The 17,205-nt window shown below is 39.6% G+C and overlaps 1 protein-coding gene across 3 annotated transcripts in view; it reads right to left on the bottom strand.

The window, feature by feature from the left end:
• The window catches only part of CDH8 (cadherin 8), a 327,239-nt gene that overhangs the window by 160,324 nt on the left and 149,710 nt on the right, over positions 1 to 17,205 (bottom strand). For all 3 annotated transcript variants that reach the window (XM_040982089.1, XM_040982090.1, XM_040982088.1), the window contains one exon: positions 2,092 to 2,211. In XM_040982089.1, coding sequence (XP_040838023.1) covers positions 2,092 to 2,211 — 120 coding nt within the window. The remainder of the gene's footprint in view (positions 1 to 2,091; positions 2,212 to 17,205) is intronic.

Genomic DNA, 17,205 nt, shown 5'->3' with positions numbered 1-17,205 from the left:
ATACATCATACTAACTTATTCCTAAAATACGCATTTTTTTTTTTTTTTTAAAGATTTATTTTTATTATTTTTTGATTGGAAAGGCGGATATACAGAGAGGAGAGACAGAGAGGAAGATCTTCCATCCGATGATTCACTCCCCAAGTGAGCGCAACGGGCCGATACTTTGCCGATCCGAAGCCAGGAGCCTCTTCCGGGTCTCCCACGCGGGTGCAGGGTCCCAAAGCTTTGGGCCGTCCTCGACTGCTTTCCCAGGCCACAGGCAGGGAGCTGGAAGGGAAGCGGGGCTGCCGGGATTAGAACCGGCGCCCATATGGGATCCCGGGCGTGCTAGGCGAGGACCTTAACCACTTGCGCCACCGCGCCGGGCCCTAAAATACGCATTTTTAAAATAGCACCATCTTGCTTCCTTTATTTATTTTGAAAAAAAAATTTCTGTCTTCAAAAAACGCATTGTGAAATATTTGCAAGCTGAGCCTAAGTTTCTAGTGTGTGTGTGTGGTATTTAATTCATTGTTTCTTTTCAGGTGAATGCTCAATGGATCTTTTCTGGATCATTTCTGTAATAATCTGGGAATGATGCATAAAATGACCCCAGGGGACAAACAGAAGAAATGCTAATTGGAAGTTCACAAATCTCAGTTTTATTAAACAGTCCCTGGATCATGATTATTATCTAAGAAAGTGATGCTCAATGAAGTTTCAAAGTAACTTTGAGATTGCTTCAATTCTGCCCCCGTAACTTTGGCCAGGTAATAGGATATCTTCAGATAAGTTTTCTCTGAAAACCCAGGACTAAATGTCTGTCTGCCCTGCCATTTCTCTAGGTTCATGCAGGAACCCGAATGAGGTTAGCTTTTTAATACAGTTACTCTTTGGCTGAGAAGAAATATACAAGTATACCTCCAATTAAGGCATTGTGTGAATTCTGTTTCTGAGTCTAAATTCCATTTTAAACCATGACCTATTTGTATATAAATACACTTTTTCTCACAATGTGCATGAAAGCTTCACTGATTTATAAAAAAAGCACTGAGAGGTTTTAAATTTTAATTTAGCTAATAATTGACTTTGTAATGAGTCATGGAAATGTATCTCAATAATGCTGAAAATTTACGAATCTGACTACCTACTATGTATATTGAAATTTATACATATTCGTTTCATGCCTCTGTATTGAATTTTCTCATTGGAAACTTGCAGACAAACTCAAAGGCAAAAGATACTTCATGAGTAACTATTCTTCTCAACAACAATAGTATCATTCATGACAATAATCTCAGTATGTTACAGTGAAATCGCACAGATCGTAAAACAGTTTGAAAAAACAGATTGATCTCTTAATACACTCTTCAAACAATTAAGGGGACATATTTTCATTTATACAAAGTGTTAATTTTATGAAATCATTTTTCAAATAAGAAAAAAATGCATATTTTTTAAATAATTAATTTATGTTATGCATAATATTTTCCACCAGACTATAAGATATTGGCTGGTTATATTAGTCAGATATTTATTATTATTATGACCAACATTATATGAACTTAAGGAGATGGATATCAGTACTGTCATTTACAAGGAAGAACCCAAGCGCAGTAAAATTAGCATTTGGCACTCAGGGAATGATTGTCACATGCCACTTTATATGTTTGGCATTCATAGCTTTATCATATCTTCATCGTAACACTTGGAGATTGGTTCCACAACCATGGTACAGATGTGAGAATTAAAACTGAGAGGAACAGATAAGTGCTACTCATCAAGGACGACGCAGTCACGTGGCACCAGAACTTAAACCGCACAGGTAAGCCTATCTGATTTACATGCACATCTTGCCCATTATTGCAGGATACAAAATTACGTGAGACCATCTGGGAAACAGGTGATATTCTACAGAAGCTCCAGACCCGTTTTAATGAGTATCCCTGTCAATGTGAGGTTTACAATGTACCTCTCATCACTCATTCAAATATCACCAGTACAGGCAATAAACGACTTCACCATAACATTTCATAAGTCAAATCCCAAGAAAAGAGTTTCCCTCAAGCAAAAACACAGCAAATCAAATTCAAACTTTAAGCCACAAACCTGTTTCAGGCTCAATGGAAAAATAAGGCTGTCCTTCCAAGATGCTATAAACCAACTTCGCACTGTTTCCATACACTGGGTCATCAGCATCAGTCGCCGTTACATTTGTCACAGATGTACCTAAAGATAAAGACAGAACCAACAAGATAATAATTTACAAATTGATTCACTTTGTCAAATCCAAACATTCAACAAGCATTCAGAAATCCATGTGCAAGAATAAAGAAGGAATAAAATCCCCTGAAGTATAGGTATCAAGTGCTCTGTCATAATTTTGACATTATCCAAGTCTTTTACAAGAAAATATTGCTAGGCTGCGGTACTACATAAAGACAGTCCTTTTGGGATCTGTAGTATTTAAGATTCCTTTGCAGTTTTCATTTTACAGACACCTGTTAGATTCATATGGGCTTGGAGAATATGTAAAGGAATCACATCAAAAGAAGAGGAAACACAAGATTAATAATATAATATAGTAGGCAGCATTTAAGTTTTGCAAAGGCACAACTGAATATATCTGGGGGAAAAAAGTGGCTGCTGAAAAAAAAGATTGCACTGAAATATCAAAGGAATATTTTATTCCACCATTTTTACTTTCTTGGAATATAAATTATATTGGAACTACCAATTAATCAGCATGCTAGGATAATTAGATCTACACACAATAGAATCAAAACCTTTTTTTAGGTCTTTCTTACTCAGTTAACAGGCACACATTTTTATATATGAATATATATATAGTATATATTTCTAAATTTCTACATGCAAGGCAATTACAGTTTGGTGATGGGAGTAAAAATATTGGGACTAATAGACAAACCAGATGAATGCAATTGTCCCCCCCCCAGTAGGCATCCCCCACATAGTCTGACACAGATAATTTGAGTTAAATTATTAAGGAAAGGTATACCTTAACCAGAGAAGGGCAGGCAGGGAAGGAATAGCAAGGAATACATCAAGCACAAGAACAGGCAAAGAATGTGAAAGACCGTAAAGAGTTCTGAAAAACAATATAAGTGTGGAGAAATTGGAAAAGGCTGGAATTAGGGCAAAAACTACTTTCGGCTCCTTGAGTAAATATTGGACACGCGACAGTCATTAAGCATGCATCTATGAAGATGAACAAATGGTCTTTTAACAAATGGAGGAGAGAATACATTGTGAATGATTTCATCAGGAAAGGCCAGTAGGGGTCACTGACCAGTCTCCTGGAAAACAAACACTGAGATATTCATTGCCAAGTTTTAACTGAGGAGTGGTGGATGATCATTCTCCAGGAAGGAGACAAGGACATGACTGTACAGAAGGAGTACCTGGACTGTTATACAGTCACACATGTACACAAACAGGCCATGGATTCCTGCGGCACCCTAGACTGGGCTGCCCTTGGAAAAAACTCAAAGGAAGCCACAAAATTGTGAGAGTGGCTCATTAGCCGTCAGTTGTCAATCACCTCCAAAAAACTAGAGGGAGAGTACTTGAATACCCAAGAGCAGGGAATGGGGCATCTGAGCGGCTTACCTTGATATTTACTGATTTTGCTGATCAAAACTGTCAGTGACATTCAGTACACAACGATGCAATATTACTTGCTGAGTACAAGCCAGTCCTACAGCGTTGGGATTTCCACTCAAAAAAATGCTTCAGTGGTTCTACAATAGCTATACTCATATACACTCAATGCCTCTTTTGTAATATGTTCACCAGACACTGGAGACAATGTACACATATTTTACAGTAAAACTCATGTTCATAAATAAACTCAACAACTGGCTCACGAAAATGAACATATGGAAGTCCAGTATTTGTACTATCCTCACATACTAAAAAGTTTGAAGGTGAAAGTTTGCCATTGAAAGGGAGAGAGTGAGATAAAATTACAAAGTAGCTTGGAAGGACAGATGACAGAAAGCCTCTGCCTTCAAAGTTAGGACTGCAGGGATGACAGGAAGATGCAGTGGCTCAGTTGGCTAATCCTCCTCCTACAAGCACCAGAATTGCACATGTGCACGGGTTCACGTCCCCATTGTTCCACTTCCCTTCCAGTGCCCTGATTATGGCCTTGGAAGGCAGCAGAGTATGTCTGCAAGCCCTGGGACCCTGCACCCATGTGGCAGACACAGAGAAGCTCCTGGCTCTGGGGTTCAGATGGACTCAGCTCTGGTCATTGCAGCCATCTGGGGAATGAACCAGCAGAAGGAAGATCTTTCTCTGTGTCTTCTCTGTATAGATTTGTGTTTCCGATGAAAATGAACAAATCTTTACAAAAGATGTAGGGCTAGAGATCTATGCAGAAAATGAAATACAGTGGGTATAAAATGCCAACACAAGAGAGGTTAGCCTTATCCTACAGGAAATAGCTAAGGTATTTCAATTAAAGGTAACCCCAAGTGCGAGACACTTCCTGTGTTAATATACCCAAACATAACTGAAGGGGTGTGTGTGTGTGTGTATAAAATATATACCTATATGAAGATATACAGATATAGATATAGATATAGGTGGAGAGAGAGAGAGAGAGAGAGAGAGAAAGAAAGATTAGGAGCCCAGGGCAGTTATGTAGTTATAGTAGTGGTCAAGGTGAGAGGTGACAAAATTTTAACATTATCCATATTAATACTTAACGAACAATAATATCCATCTCCTTGTACTAACAATATGAACTGAGAGTACACTGAATAAAAGGTTCCAATGATTTGTGTGTCCTTCAAAAATTCACATATTGCAATTGTGAGAGTACTAAGTGGTGGTGCCTATGAGACCTCATGGAGGAATGTCTGTTTCGAATCCGCTGCCCATGCAAAGGCTTCAGGAGGAGTTTGGAGACCTTGTAGTTCTCGTTCAGAGTGTGAGGACGTAGCATCCTCGCCTTCCCCATCTCCCAGGACAGGCAGTGAGAAGCCCCTCATCGGGTGCTTGCACCTTGATCTTGGAACACTGATGTTGTACAAGATAACGATTTCTTTTCTTTCAAACTTCCCAGTCTCTTCCTAATCTGCTAGAGCATGTTAAGATGGTGCAAGATAAAGATCCACACTAATTTTCTTTTATAACCATTCTGTAAGTGCAGTACTTACTTTAAAAAGCTGCTGAAAACACTCAAGACCTGCTGAAAGTTCTGAGAAGAATCCAAAAGAGCATGACAGATGCACTCGACCATGACAAAGAACACACAATCATGGCTTTTGTTGTCCAGTGCATTTACTTTTGCTTTGTCTTATTTTATTCTATTTTATTTTAACAGAAACAGGGAGAGAGCGAGAAAGATCTCCCACCTGCTCCCTGACTCCCTAAAGGGCCGCGAACGGCCAGGATTGTGCCAGATTGAAGTCACGAGCTAAGAGGAGCTTCATCTCAGCTTCCAACATAGGAGCAGGCACGCAGGGATGTTAGCCATCCTCTGCTGCATTCCTAGGCGCATTAGCAGACAGCTGGATTAGAAGTGGAGCAACCGGGACGCAAAGCAGCAGCTGTATGAGATGTCAGCCTCCAGGCTGCTATTGAACCTGATCCACCACAATGCCAGCCCCTTGTTTAACTTTTTAAAAAGAAATTCAGTTCCCTTGTTAAGAATATATGATAATAAAGTAGTTAGAAGGGTTCATTGTTTTAAAGTCAAAGAAGTAGAGACTGATATCATCAATTAGCTTGTTCGTTCTGCAAGTGTGCGTTAGTACTAGCAACGGAGCAAGCTGAAGCCAGGAGCCTGAACTCAGCTCTGGTCATTGAGACCCTATATATAAGTCTCACACATGGACGGCATGGCCTGACCATCTGAGTCGTGACCTTCCCCAGTAAGCACTCACGGGAAGCTGGGTTCAGCAAAACTGAGACTCCAGTCCCCACACGAGATGTGGGCATCTTAGTCACTTGACCAAATGCATGTCCTCAAGCCCAGGTTTAATGCTTAGGAATGAGTCCAATCATTCACTTTCTATTACCAGAAAAAGACAAGTGAGTAAATAGTCAAATCTCCCTGCCATTATCAGAGTTATCTATTACAGGTGACTCTTAAGGCTTTTCTTACAAAGGAAACATACACTCCAATACTTCCTTAACATGTTTGTGTAGGATGGGTATATTTCAGCAGAGTTGTGTGCCGAATGTAGAGCTGGCCTTATCTATTAAAAAAAAATACTGTTCTCTGTTACTTTGGACAAATAATTTAACATGTCTTAGCCTTCAATTTAAACATATACTGGACATTGGAGTTACTGTCAAAGTTAAACAAATGGATCTTGAAAAACTTTATAGAAATGTATATTGTACAAAAACTATGCACAGAGTTAAATTTTTTTTTGCAACAATTTAAACATCTCCTTCCATTTTCCCACTAATTTTGAGAAAGTCTCATATGTTAACTAGCACTCAACCTAGAAATTACCATGTTAAGCCAGGAAGCACCAGTTCCGCCTGCACATTAGATACTAGCTCTGAAAACTCTTTCCTTAAGGCCACTGCAAAATAAGAGGAAGGTGGTAGTGGAGGGTTTTAGCAACTTCTAAAGGCTGGCACTGCACCATAGCTAAATAATCCGCCACCTGCAACACAGGCATCCCCTATGGGTGCCAGTTCATGTGCTAGCTATTGCACCTCACCCAGCTCCCTCACAAAGCACCTGGGCAAGTACTGAAGGAGATTGCAAGTGCCCGGGCCCATGCCATCTGCCAGGGAAAGCTAGAGGAAGCTGCTGCCTTCTGAACTCACCTTTCTGCAGCCCGGGCTACTGTAGCTATTTGCAGAATAAACTAACAAAGGAACAATCTTTCTTTCTCTCCTTCTGTGTAACTTTGTTTCAAATAAACAAAAAATTTAAAAATAAAATTTCTCAGGCGCTTCTCATGTAAAGCCATAACTCAAAAAGCCTTTAAGAAAATGTCACATCACTGTTTCTCTCTCGAGTGTGTCTGCTGTGATGACTTTGAGGAATTCTTATTCAGATGTGTTTTTAACGTGAAGCATTTTAAACCGTTCCTGCTGGATAAAGAGCCATGAAAACAGGTTTGCATTAAGTGGAAGATGGAAGAGTTTTTGGAGAGTTCACTGTTACAGGAACGAGGCTAATCATGTGTGCGTGTGTTGATTAGCATAAAAGGGCCAGGTTTCTACCATTTACACAATCTGTGATTCAGTGTTCTCATATGCACAGATGATCATTTTTATTCTATATGCCTCAAACTTTTATGTGAGCATCAAACACAATCATGGGAAGGAGAGAGATGTGGCTGAGAAGATAAACCGACGTCAAACTGTCTTGAATCAGAATGTTTTTTTAAAGATTTTTATTATTATTGAAAAGTCAGACAGAGGAGAGACAGAAGATCTTCTGTCCAAGGATTCACTCCACAAGCAGCCGCAATGACAAGAGCTGTGCCGAACCGAAGCTTCTTCCGCGTCTCCCACGCAGGTGCAGGCTCCCAAGACTTTGTGCCGTCCTTGACTGCTCTCCCAGGCCACAAGCAGGGAACTGGATGGGAAGCGGGGCCACTGGGATTAGAACCAGCGTCCATATGGGATCCTGGTGCGTGCAAAATGAGGAATTTATGTGGCAGGCCCAGAATGTTTTGTTTTATACTTTTCTCCAACTTTATTAATTATAAGCTTTTGCTAAGTAAAAAAAAAAATTTTCCAAGATTTGATCTACTAGTTTATACAAAGGAAGGTGATAGTTTTTACATCATAGACTCACAGATAATTATAAATATCACTTATAAATCATAAAAATCACTTGGGCAGAAAGTATTAAAGAGATATTGATACTGTATTTCGAGGAGATTTCTGTTACTAATGATTTGAATATGTCATCTCTGTGTTTAAGTGTGAGGCTAAAGAATAAACTGGTCTGGGCCTGGCATGGTGGCCTAGCTAAAGTCCTCTCCTTGAACACACCAGGATGCCATATGGATACCGATTCTAATCCCGGCAACTCCACTTCCCATCCAGCTCCCTGAATGTGGTCTGGGAAAGCAGTTGAGGATGGCCCAAAGCCTTGGCACCCTGCACCTGCATGGGAAACCTGGAGGAGATTCCTGGCTCCTGGCTTCAGATTGGCACAGCACCAGCCATTGAGGTCACTTGGGGAGTGAATCATCCTCCTCTCTATCTCTCCTCCTCTCTGTATATCTGACTTTTCAATAAAGGAAATAAAATCTATATATGTATATATATATACATATATATATAATAAATTAAAAAATAAACTGGTCTTCCATAATTTTAAGTAGATGCTTCAATTAATCATTAATAATAATTTTCCCATTTTAATTGTAGCATATTCCCTTACACTGGGAGGAGAATAGAGACCATCACAAGTGAAATGATAAGCCCATTCACTCAGGAGGAACTTTACCAGTAATGTTGACCCCAAAGCAAAGATACACATACACTCTCATGTTGTTCCATTCAGCCTGTTTCACATCACTTTCTTCTTTGATATAAAACTTCAGAAATAAAGTTTTTAATGCAGCAAGCACAAGACCAGGACATGTTTTTCAGTGTTATGCAATGGGGAGCATTCAAAGCAAAGCTGTTTTTCAGCCCATGTAAATTCCACATGAACGCCAAGATGGACTGCTGGGCCAGGAACTGCAACAGAGTTAAGATAACTTACACCCACACACTCATCGAGGAGATTTCTTTCCGGTACTTGGCTTCCCAGAAACCCACACCCTTCAACTTCAGATAGCTGGAAAGGAAAAGGCAAGTCTGCCTTCCATCAAGGCTGATATCTCTTCTAACCGTGATTCAATATTTGGAGATACCTGGGGCCTAGATGAGAAGCATGAGGTGCTTCTGTGGCTCTATCTGTCCAGTGATTACCCTAACGGGGAAAATGGATGCTTTGAGGTTAATCTTGCAGCAGAAAAGATTTTGTGTCGAGCTGCAGTACACGGGCTTCTCTATAGAAATGCAGGCAGCATGCAGACCACGGAGGGAAACTGAAAAGGATAAACCTTGCCGGATAATGTTCTTTCAAAGCGGCAAGTGTTGGTGTGTGATAAATAAGAGCCTGAGTAATACCCAGGAAATATAACAACCAGGATTCTCTGTTTGTGTTTTCGTTTGGAACTGTTTTTGTCCCTTTGTCGAGGATACAAGAGACTCATTTAGCTAGTGACTATAAATTTGACACTGTGCCATTTCTCCAAGAAAGCCCCTATTATAATCCAACTTGATGCTGATCCTAATTATAATAATATAGCTGTTGTATTTCCAGCTGTTGTCAACAAAAATGATCTCTGTCACCACAATCCCGTCTGCTAGTGTCAGAGACAAGCGTGAACACGTCCACTCCAAGGTGAAGTCTGTTCTTTTTTTTTTTTTTTTTAGAAAACATAATAGTTTCTTTTTCTGTATTTTGTTTGTAAGTGAAATTTGCCAATGTGATGCTTGGATTTTAATTAATAAAGGGCTTCCAGGACCACTTGCCTCTTTGCACGCTTGAGAGTTTCCTCTCATTGGCTCTAAGACTCTTGGATTCCCTTCTGTAATGACAGTAGACCCCTCAAGCAAATTAACCATCAAAGACGGTGCACTGTCAGGTGAGAGGTTCCGGTTTGCTGACTAACCAAGATGAAAGGCCTTCGGGAAAATAAGATGTTGGGGTTGGCGTAGGGCAGCTCCGTTAGCTAGTCTATACTTTTTTTATGAGCAAGTCAGCACACCAGTCTTGCACATTATTCAGCAAGAAAAATGCTGGTGCTGACACCTTGAGCAAGGGAACAGAGCTTTGGTGCAGCGTGAAAATGTGCACCCTGGAAAAGCCGAGAAAGCCTCACTGGAAGAAGAACACTAACATAATTTGTAAATTCATTTGCAATACATTTTTAGACAATAAGCATTCCCCCTTATCAGGGTGGGGGGGGGTAGAATAAAGGAGCAGAAGTTTGATAGTAGCAAGAAATTCAGACTGGCATGCAATCTTTGTCTCCTAATACAATCAGCAAAGCTTCAATTTGACCTCTCAACTTCCCTGTTTTAAGTTCGGTGTGTGCAATACATGAAGAGAGTGTCTGGCATTAACATCTGGAAATGTCTCAGTTAAAGATTCACACATCCCGAAGATGACAGGCCTCACAGGCCACAGCACGACGAAACCCCCTTCATTATTTCAGAAAAACTGAATTCTCAACCCAACTGCTCTTCTGTCCCTCATCAATTTACTCCAAGTGTTATGCAATACAATACAGAGGCATCGGTGTTGCCATAACAACCTGCTTGGGCTGCTGTTGGAGAGTTACACCATAATCTAATGAGATTTGCACATTTGTTGCTATTTAAATGATCATGTACTAGAAGCAGTGGCATCTGGCCCTGCATGTTTAAATGTGGCGTGCCAAGTGCATTAATTGTACGTCAGGAAGCAATGCTCTAGCATGCCTCTGTCCTGGTCTGCAAATGTCTGTACTTTTAGGATTTTGTTTCTTTGTGTTTTGGTTTGTTTGTTTGATATCCCTCAAGTTAACTCCAAACGCACAAACCTGGCATGCTTAGGGACAAAGCTGAGAAGTGCGTGCAAATAGCCAACACATTTTTTTTTCTTACCACCTTTCTAACTGATATCGTAGTCTATAACATTCACTTCTCCAGATAGGCCTCAAGCAAATTCCCCCAGTGGGAAACATGGCCTAAATCCTCCCAGTGTTTTGCAGTTTTGCTACTTAATTATAGAAAACACATGCCAAATATCCAACCCTCCGGGGGTTGCCTGAGGAGTCTTTGCAGGAGGAGGAGGAGGAGGATTAAACACAGATCAGCAAAAATTATGGTTTCTCTTTATTTAACCCTGTAAGAGAATCTGACAGTTTCCTTCCCAGCCAAGTCCACAGGGAAATAGTGAACCACACCATTTGATGGCTCAACTACAACAGCAAAAACAAGAATCCCGCTTTCTCCCAGGACCTTCCGTTCTGTATTAGCCATAGTTAACTGGAAGCATCAGATTGGGCTGATAACACAGGATTCCACCATTTTCTGCAGCTAATGATTGCCCTGCCATTCATGAACAGATATGAAATAAGAAGGAGAATAAAGGCAACATGTGCTTACCATTTTACTTCCTTTCAAGATATATATCATACAACAGAAACCTAAATGATGAGTTCCATTCCCATCTCGCTCACAAAGACCTAACCATTCCTCACGGGCTGCTCTCCTAGGTCAGCTCTCTGCCTGTAGTGAAGCATTACTGCCAACATTCACATGCTCCAAATAGAATTGATGATGGGCACAGGCACAGATCCCAGAAATGCATCCAGTTACTTCTCTGGCCCCATGATACAGGATATAAACTTGGGATGTAACAGTCAGTTTCCATAGTTTATTTTGGAATATTTAGAGAAATACACAGTCTTGTCACTGAGTGAAAGTTCCATGCGCACTTCACAGGGTGTCTTTAAAATGGGCTTGAAACTTTCTGCAACAATTAAAACACTTCAGAAACAGCATTTGAGCACACTGATGTCTTCGATTCATCCAAGCATCATTCCAGCAAACATCTGTAACGTGTACTGGGTGAGGGAAATGGAAAATATTGCATGAAAATGTGTAACTGTAGAATCTCAGCCATGTTTACTAGGCACAAGAGAAAATCACCTTCCATATCGCTCACAAATAATGCTAGCATGGTGGCCTACCCACTGCTTTCGCAAACAGATAATGAGGACGTTTGGAGCTCCGCTTGTGAAAACTAATAAGCTGCCTATTTTACAGTTCTGTGTGCATAAATAAACCCTTTCAGAATCGGGATGACTCTTTTTCCAACACAACAGGAGAAAATGCTATTTTCTTCCCATAGACTGACTATTTCCAGCAATTGAGCATGGCTGGCTCTCCCTACGCAGTGAAATCCCACAAATAAATGCTGGAGGACTAAAGTAGCATCCTCTCTAGCTGGACTGGGAGCTCTACCTCCCAATGACCTCGCAGCATTCTGCTACTGCCAGTGCTTCCTACAATGAGTCAGGGCCGCCGCAGTAGAAGAGTCACTCTATTTTATGATCCAAACTTGTTCATTCATACACGCAATGTTGTTCGCATATATGCACTGTTTGCTTGGCACTTAATTAAAGTGAAAGTTAGATGAACCTGTACAGGTTCATGTCCAGGCTGTCCAGCTTCCTGTTTTGCTTCCGAGCAGCAGTGCTTGGGAAAGCAGTGCGTGATGACCTGAGAGCTTGCTGTCACTAGCATCCATGTGGGCGATCCAGATGCAGTTCCGGGATCCTTGGTTTGGCCTGGCCAAAGTCCGACTGCTGTGGTCACATGGGGAATAAACCTGACAGTGGAAGATCTCTCTCTCTCTCTGTGAGAGATCTCTGTGAAAGATAGACAGAGAAAGAGAGATTCTTCCTTTCAAATAAACACTAAGAAAAAGGTTGCAGTTGTTACAGTGTAAAAGTTTACTTTTGCAGATACATTGATTTTCTAGAAGCAGCATGAAGTAGTGTTAACATATATGTACACCTGCAGGAATAATGGTAGTGGTTTCTATTATTATTAAGGCTGAAGTCAGATTGTCCCCTCACAACATGAGCTCTCACATAGCAAGAAATGATTTTTGCAGATTATGAGGCTCCATAAAGAGACAAGAGTTTAGAAGAGCAATCACGATGCAGGAAAGGACATAATGCATTCTCTATCCGAGTGCCCTAGGTTCAAGTCACAGCTCCATGCATGATTCTTTCTGCTCTTGTCCAACCTTGAGAGGCATCCAGCGATGGTGCCAGCAGTTGGATCCCTACTACCCACTTAAGAAGCTTGGGGCCCAGCATAGGGGCCTAGTGGCTAAAGTCTTCACCTTGCATGCACCTGGATCCCATAAGTGTGTGTTCATATCCTGTCTGTCTAACTTCCCTTTCAGCTCTCTCTCTGTGGCCTGGGAAAGCAGTTGAGGATGGCCCAATGCCTTGGGACCCTGCACCTGCGTGGGAGACCTGGAAGAAGCTGCTGGCTCCTAGCTTCAGATTGGCTCAGCTCCGAAATAAACCAGCAGATGGAAGATCTTTCTCTTTGTCTCTATTTCTGCAAATCTGACTTTGTAATTTTAAAAAGTGCTAAAAAAAAAAAAAGAAAAAGAAACTTGGAATTGAGACGGTCTAGCTGCTGTCTGCAGCCCTGCCCAGCCCTGTTAAAGCTAGTTTGGATTTGGGAAGTAATTTAGCACTTGGAAGTTCTTGGATTATCTGTTATTCTGCTCCTAAAATATAAAATAAAAAACTAAAATAACATGAAACCAGTGTTTTCTAGAGAAAACATTGCTCTGAATTGCAGTGATGGAATGCGGAGGCATAGTCCTTTATTTGATAATGTCTGAGTTTAAATGCAAGATGCTAATGATTGCTGATTTTTGCTTACTTGGAATAAATTTGCTTCTCTACTAAAAAGTTAAGGCTTTAAAAAGGGTGATATTAGCGTGGCTGGGCCTGCCCTTTCTTTTTCAAAGCAAAAGATCGAATTCTAACAAATTTTAAATCTGAGAAACAAGCAGCCCCTGAGCTATCCAACAACTAGGAAGTCAAAGTCTCAGATAAGACAGGTTTAATTCGGTAATCACTGTAAGAACTATTATTTCAAAGACATTTTGAAAGAAAAACCTTTACCAATTCACACAAATATCCTCATCTCTATCTGCTACCAACCAGGAAAGGGCAGGGGTTACTTGAATTTTTCATTATTTCAGTACCATTTTACTGAGATCCTGCTTTGTGTCCAACCTTCTTTTCAACACCCGAGAAATTACAGCTGAAAGAATCTTGCTTTCTTAAAGAATAGAGATGGAAGCAAACATGAAACAAGTACATTCTAAATGATGTGATCATTGCTATAGATAAAATACTGGGGAACAAAGGAAAGGTAGATAGTAATAAGATTAGACAAGATGTTGGAAGACAAAAGATGACACAGAGACAAAGCTCAGACGTGACACTGCAAATCTGGAAGAGCCCACCATGAATTAAACTCATTCTTTTAGAGGTAACTTTAGAAAAATTGAGAATTAGAAAAGACTTTAAAACGTCCATTTTCTACCAGTTACGCAGTGTCTATACTTCCAGTTATTGCCTGTTCAGAAACACATGTATTCACGCAACTCCATGCCTCTAATTCTCCAAATACCCCCCAAAGCCAATCCAACTCAGATCCAAGAGTTGGTGGATTTCTACATTGAATTAGTCCATCTTTTGATCTCTCAAAGTAAATAATCTGCCTTCTGGGATGCCTTTTACTTTTCTATATTAGCTCAAGTTCACATGGATTCTCCTCTTTTAAACTAAAAGCACCTGAGCAGGGTGTTTGCCTAGTGTCTGAATTCTCCTCCGTAATCCGACCCACCGATTCTATGCATCCTCATCAGTGGGCTCATCCTTTTGCTTCTAGTAGATGCAACTCTATATCGTCTTAATTATACAAGTGCTAAAAAACATCTGATAAATTTATTCATTTAATATTAAAAAATGTTTAGGAATCTATTATTATTTTCTAAATTTAAATAGATAAAAGATCAGATTTGAAGCCAGACAATTAAACTGCAAAACACTGCTCTCTTAAACACTCCACAGACACTATATATCTGATTATTTCATCTTTGTGGGACGATATTATGAACTATTATTTGTATTTGTTGCTCAAGCACTTAAGACAGTCTCTTATATAGAAACATTTGGTTAACAAATACATGGACAGGGATGAAGAGGTAGGTAATAGCTCTTGGAAGATTTATTCATGAATTGATGTAATAGATTGATGTTAAAATGTTAGATTCTTATTGTTTTACCTTCTTTCATTTTAAGTTTGAGAATAACAGTACTGATTTCCCTACTCTTAAGAGGACAGGTATAACAAGCCTCTTTGAAGTTGAACCTGTAACCTGTTTTTGCAGTTCCAATCATAAGTGCTGTAGGAAACCCTTTTTTAAACTCATGAAAATTTGCTATATTGAAAAAAGGATGGACAAAGACCTTGCTTTAGGGAATTATAAGGTAGCAAATGTCTTATGTTTGCTTGTTTGTTTGCTTTCTATCATGGGTAAAATCCTTTTCAAGATCCTGAAAAATGGCAAAGGGGGTGAAATTGATTTTTATGGGTCATAATCTGGAACCTGTAAAGGGTTCATAATCCTATACGGAGAAGGCTGTGGTCAAATGTATGAAGGACAGTCATCAAAAAGCAACGTTGGAAAGTCGGTCATCAAACAGGCTGATTATGGAATCACTGGAGTAGTCATAAAACTGCCATCCATTCATTCAGGACAGGAGGATTTTTAGTATGTGAGTCAAGAAACTATGTGATGGTAAAGGGCAGCAATACTGGATAGTGACGGAGTGGATGGTAGATTGTGGCAAGTTACAGGAAACTTTCATTCCATGTTGTGAAATGTGAAAGTCTGAGAGGCCTTTCTTTTTATTGGAAAACTCCTGTGAATTTTCTTATATTACACACACACACACACATTCTGTCAATCTTGGTATTACATATGCTCAAGGAAATGCTAGTTAAACTGGACGAAACAAACGAAGGTAACGTTACATGAATATTGTTAGATAAACAATGACACCATGTTGAAAGTTCTTTAAAATGTAATGGATGTGAGAGTCACAAACACAGCGACCACTCATTCCAATGGGTGTTAACAGGAGAGCAGTCTTTTGGAAAAAGCAATAAAGAGATGAGACAAGGTCAAGTGTTATCTCTCTGCTCTCTGGAATGTGAGGAAACTTCAGGAAGATACTTATCTACAAATCTGGAAGGCAACTATAACGGACGCTACATCTGCTGTCACTTTGATCTTGGATTTTCCAGCTTCCAGGAGTGTGAGAAATGATTGTCAGTTATTTAAGAACCCCAGTTGATGGTAATTTGTTGTGGCAACCTGAGCTGACTAAGACACAGCATATCAACTTGGTTTACGACCAGGATCCAGGCAATCATTTGAAAAGCTGACACTGAAATCTTATTTCACCTAGTCTAAAGAATTCTACTCTAACCAAAAGAATAGGAAGAAAATGAGGTATGCAATATAAAAATTATAAATATTGTTATATTAGTATATTTTACTTATATTTGTACTATACTAAAATATTAGTACAGTTTATTGATTATCACAGATGCACAGAGACATTTACTGATAATCACAAGTGTCTGTACCTTAATCTAGAAACAGAAATGATCTCATTCCCACCCTATATGCTATTGGGAATGCGAGCAATAATCTTTCTGATTTTCTACAATTATTTGCTACAAACTGTGCAGAATCTTTTATCTTCCTTTATTATCTTTTCACTCCAGGTATCCCTACTTGGTAGCTGTGGTGTCTTTTGGAGAGAAAAGCAGCCACAGAACCTAAATCCATCTATTAAAGTTCACAGACAAAAAAAATTAATAAATATTTTTCTAAGCAAGTTTTGTTTTTCCCTCAACTTCAGAGAATTTAATGCTCAAGTTCAGGTTCCTTACTTTAAACAGTCAAGGTAAATCACATTTCAGAGACCTAACAATATGGCTTCATATATACACAATCCTTACAAATAACCAAAGTGATGAAAACCTAAAGTTAGCCTTGGAAAACGGATACAGCCTCAAAGAAAATGAGTTGATAAATTTAAAAATCAAGATGATCCAAACCAATTCATACTCCCGTTCTTTAATCCTTGGCAGATGAATGTGTAGCCAGACACGGTTCTGTTTTCAGCTCCATTTCCCCAAATAATAAAAGATATCTGAGAAGAGGCACACTTTTACAGATGTACACGAAAAGCATCAATGTGGTCACAGTAAATAAGAAGACTAGAGCATAGAAAGAAACATAACCAGAGGAATAAAATGAGACTTTGGTACATGCATGCCCAGAAAGATATAGAATATAGTGAATATACTGAAAAACTCTACTCGACTTAATTAAAATCTTGGCAAAAACAGAAGAACAGGTGAAAACCTAGACAATGCATTTAGAAACAAACAAACAAAAAAATTGATTAAGGTCTTGCCAGCATCTTGAGGATTTTTCACACTGGGAAGGTGAAGAGAGGAATGGTGAGAGAGAAGGGTTGTTGTAGACAGAAATGACGAGATGAATTACAGTTTTGGCTCCAAAAATGTATTGGTGGATCTGATGGGGAC

The sequence above is a fragment of the Ochotona curzoniae genome, unplaced genomic scaffold, assembly GCF_017591425.1.
Source record: "Ochotona curzoniae isolate NIBS_2020 unplaced genomic scaffold, NIBS_Ocur_1.0 contig_3622, whole genome shotgun sequence".
NCBI lineage: Eukaryota > Metazoa > Chordata > Mammalia > Lagomorpha > Ochotonidae > Ochotona > Ochotona curzoniae.
The sequence above is the reverse complement of the archived record's forward strand: the minus strand, read 5'-3'. Positions and strand labels throughout refer to the sequence as shown.